Source organism: Carassius gibelio, chromosome A10 (genome assembly GCF_023724105.1).
Source record: "Carassius gibelio isolate Cgi1373 ecotype wild population from Czech Republic chromosome A10, carGib1.2-hapl.c, whole genome shotgun sequence".
Lineage (NCBI taxonomy): Eukaryota > Metazoa > Chordata > Actinopteri > Cypriniformes > Cyprinidae > Carassius > Carassius gibelio.
The window spans coordinates 21,856,064-21,860,330 of record NC_068380.1 but is presented as its reverse complement, the minus strand read 5'-3'; the positions used below and the strand labels follow the sequence as shown (position 1 = coordinate 21,860,330).

At 41.1% G+C, this 4,267-nt stretch overlaps 1 protein-coding gene across 1 annotated transcript in view; it reads right to left on the bottom strand.

Moving 5' to 3' along the window:
• Nucleotides 1-1,863: 1,863 nt before the first annotated feature.
• Nucleotides 1,864-4,267, bottom strand: part of prrc1 (proline-rich coiled-coil 1) — a 12,784-nt gene continuing 10,380 nt past the window's right edge. The window contains exons 8-9 of the mRNA XM_052608877.1: nucleotides 3,930-4,032; nucleotides 1,864-2,805 (exon numbers count right to left, since the gene is read on the bottom strand). Coding sequence (XP_052464837.1) covers nucleotides 2,596-2,805; nucleotides 3,930-4,032 — 313 coding nt within the window. The 3' untranslated portion in view covers nucleotides 1,864-2,595. The remainder of the gene's footprint in view (nucleotides 2,806-3,929; nucleotides 4,033-4,267) is intronic.

Sequence of the window (4,267 nt, the reverse complement as noted above, 5' to 3'; positions counted from 1 at the left end):
AATGCAGAGAAGTTGCTCGAGGTCCCTTTACACCACTCAGTGCAACAGGGGTGTCCCCTTTCACCTGCCCTTTTCGCCATTGTGCTAGAACCACTTGCATTAAGTATAAGGCATCAAATAGGTATCACAGGTCTTGAATTGGGAGGCAAGGAAGTTCTTATTGGTATCTATGCAGACAATGTAATATTGTATTTGCAAAACTCTGAAAGATCAGTTCCCATTCTCTTATATTTAATGACTTTTTTAAGGATTTTATCAGGTTATACAATCAATTTGTCAAAGAGTAACTTTATGCCTCTGATACTTATAGACTTACTTTTTTGGAGAATATTCCATTCAAAATAGTCAGGGATCATTTTGTTTATCTCGGTTGGATGATTCCCAAAGATTCAAAATTATTGTTTAAGTTTAATTTTGTGGAGCTCCTTTCAAAGCTCAAATGCAATATAGGAAGTTGGGAAAATGTACCTTTGTCAATGTTTGGGTTTATAAATTCAATAAAAATGGTTTCTCTTCCTAGATTCCTACATCTTTGCCAGAATCTCCCTGTTTTTCTTACCTCTGCTTTCTTTAGGGAACTGGACTCTATATTTCTCTTATGTTTGGAACTTAACATAAGACACACAGGATCTCTAAACTGCATCTACAAAAATCCAAATCTGTAGGTGGTCTGGGTATGCCAGTATTTAAGCATTATTGGGCCGCCAATGTTAGGGCTTTAATGTATTGGGTGAAGGGGACTCTGACCAGTTTGACCCCTGACGCCCCACAGTGGGTACAAACAGAGACTAGTCTGGCTGTTGGCACTTCCTTACACTTCCATGTTCTTCTCCAAGTTGGATAGGCCCACAGCGATGATAAAAGTTAAAGAATTCAGCTGAGAAAAGTCTTGTCCGTAGCAGAGACCTCTGTTCATAAGCCAATTTGTTCTAATCATTCTTTTGTTACCCCCCTGGACTAATAGAACTTACTTTGTCTGGAAGGAGAAGGGCCTAGAGTCCATCGAGGATCTTTATGTTGAGAGAAGGTGTGCATCCTTATTCCAGTTGAGAGAAATTTGATTGGCCTCATGCACACTTCTTTCATTATCTACAAATCAGGCACTATGTAAAATCCCAAATTAGTAATTTCGAAGAACTCCCTGAAAAGCATATTTTGTTTTTTTTTATGTTTTATCTACAGTAGAACTTAATTTAATTGAAAGCTGTGCGGCAGGCTCTACTGGGAGATGTAAAGCAGCCTGGGAGGAAGATATGTGTTATACGTGTCTGGACACAATACAGGTCTGCACAGTTAACAGCAGACACCAACTGATCCAGTTCAAGGTTATTCATCGCTTGCATTACACTGAAGCCAAACTGCACAAATGTGTCTCCTGTTTCACCAATGTGCGACCGATGCAAGGTGGTAGAGGATACAACTTCTCATGCATTCTGGTTTTCATTGTCTGGGCTTTGGTCAAGCAAATTTGACTGGTACTCCAAGTCTTACGATATGCTTCTTCCACCGGATGCAGAACTTGCTATATTTGGTTCCAACCAATCACCCAGCACCTAGTGGCTCCTCAGGTTAGAGCTGAACATCTTTCTGGGCACACTGACTGACTGGTTTGCAGGTTTTTACTAAACAGTACTTCTTGACACTAAACTAAATAATCATTATAATTTTTTAGTTACTTTATTATGTCTAATAAATATTTATACACACCTCACCTTCAACAAACTACATTTAAAATAAAAAATAAATTGAAAAATAAATTCAATTTAAATATGCTTTAGATTTGACTTCGATCAGAAGTAAAAAGAGAACATGAATGCTTATATTTCCCATAGGCACTGAATATTCAGCAAAAACACAACATGATGCTTTACAAAAAGATTTTACTCATCTGCTGGTTGAAGGCACATTTGTAAAACCCTATGGAATGAAACCATCCACAGTTGTTTTGGAGAAATATTACAAACATATAAAGACAAGCAGTTCTAGATGTTTAATCAACACACAGCCCAGTTCTGATGTGCTAACATCAGCGGTCACTCAGAGGTCATGCTCAGATGTGTGTCCGGTCTCACTCTGAGCTAAACATCATCACTGCACTGCACACAATACTGATGTCCAGTAACGGTGATCTGATGTATCTGACCACAGTAAACGCTGACTAACATGGACGAGGTGTGACACAGACACACATGCAGACTATCACATCATTACAACATTGTCTGATAAACAGGCTGAAAAGAAAACACTATAAAATCAGATCCAAAACCGTCACATCAAAATTACATATATTCACAATATTAATGTTCATTTCAATGATTCAACTTAAACACCTGCAAGTCAAAGTATTTGATTGTAATCACAAGCATTATAAATCAACTCAATCAATAATTGGAAAAGTTAGATATGAGTTATTCTGCCCTGTATCTGGTTTAATTCAGACCTGATGCAGAAGCTTTTCTGGTTCTTTTGGCTTTTAGAGTGGGCTCAGTCTTGTTATGGGACGTGACTGAAAAACACAGGACATCTGCGGATGAAATGTGGATTCCCGTGTGGTTCTGGGAAGCTGTGGTCCGTGTAACGTGACGGTGTAAGAGATCAGATTGTCCTGGAGGGCAGGCGCTGCTTGTACATGCCAGCCAGAGCCTTGGCGGCGGAGTAGATCATCTGCCGGCGGGACATGCCAGTGAAGGCCTGGTGCCAGTCTGTGCGGCTGACATTGGGCACGCTCCTCTCCAGAACCTCCCCGACCGTCACCAGCAGACCGGACCAGCGCAGGTTATAGTCTGGAGGAGTCAGCGCCTGCGCCTGCAGGAGGACAGCACACACACGACATCAGCTATTTACTGAAGCACTTCTCCTTGTTCTGATCAGGGACTTGAACCGTCACAATGATGCATTCTCCTCTTGTTCAGTTCACTTTCAACATTTCAAAGCTTAGCTAAATGAACTATGCCAGTCACATGTGATTAAATCTGTCCTCTCATTGGTCATTTAACAGGGCTGTTTTGACAGAGTTAGCTAGAATGCATCTGCAGACCCTGTTCCTCATAACTTCATCGATCAAGACAGATTGACAAGTTATCTGTGGGCTTATCAAGGCTTTATCTATATATATATATATATAAAAACACCTATCTACATTACTGTTCGACTGATATATCATGTTTCAGATATCAGCACTGGCCGATAAGTTTTTCTGCTTGGTCAGTGTGTTCGAGAGCAGCGCTGAGAGCAGCAGTGTCTGAGCTCATACTCTCTCTCTCGTTCATCATTTTCTATCAGTTCTGTCTAATACAGATAGAAGTCTGTCTCATAATCAGAACGGTTAAAGCAATGAATGTATGCAGAAAGTATTATAACGATTGCTTTTATACTAGGCTTATTATTAATAGAAAGGCAAACATTATAATACTTTCTTGTTTGCTGTCAGCATTAAGCAAATATGCATTTATATCATTTAAATCTTTGAAATTGAAAGTCGTGACATTTGCTAAGTATGTTAGCCCATACTTGAGATTGGTGCTCTGCGTTTAACCCATCCAAGTGCACACACACACACACCGTGAACACACACACACACACACACCGTGAACACACACACACACACACCCTGAACACACACCTGGAGCAGTGAAGGTTTGAATACCTTTTGCTGACTGATCGCAACTAATAATTGATTTGATTGACTCCGTGAACCTTACACTGCAAACACAGGTCAACCAACCATGAACAAAGATATGTAAGGTAGCTGATTCCTGGTAGTGCTTCTCTATGACTCTCCACTGGAAATCAGCAACATGGGAACCTCAAAAGAACTGATGACCATGCTGCTGATTTCTCACCAAGAAAACCTTCCTGAACTGAGGGAGAATAAGACGGCCTCAGTCCCCTCACCTGTGCCGGCATCTCTCAGAAGGAAGTAGTGTTACCTGCTGCACGTGCTCCAGGGCCACAGGTGTAGCCTGAGTGAACATCTCGATGTGAATCCCGTTTCCTGGATCATCCAAGATCAGACAGCCCATGTCAAACCACCTGACGAGAGAGCACACGGTCGTGATCCACAAACATCTGCTTGGTTAGGAAACCCACACTCTTGAGAACAAGCAGCAGATGTGATGTGAGACTGACTGTGAGGTGCAGACGGCTTCAGTGATGATGACAGGATTTCTCTGACTGAGGACACAGACTGCTGCAGTCTTCGCTCTCTTTAGCTTGAATAACCGTTTTGATTTTCATGCTACTAAGATGACCAATATGAAGTCTAATC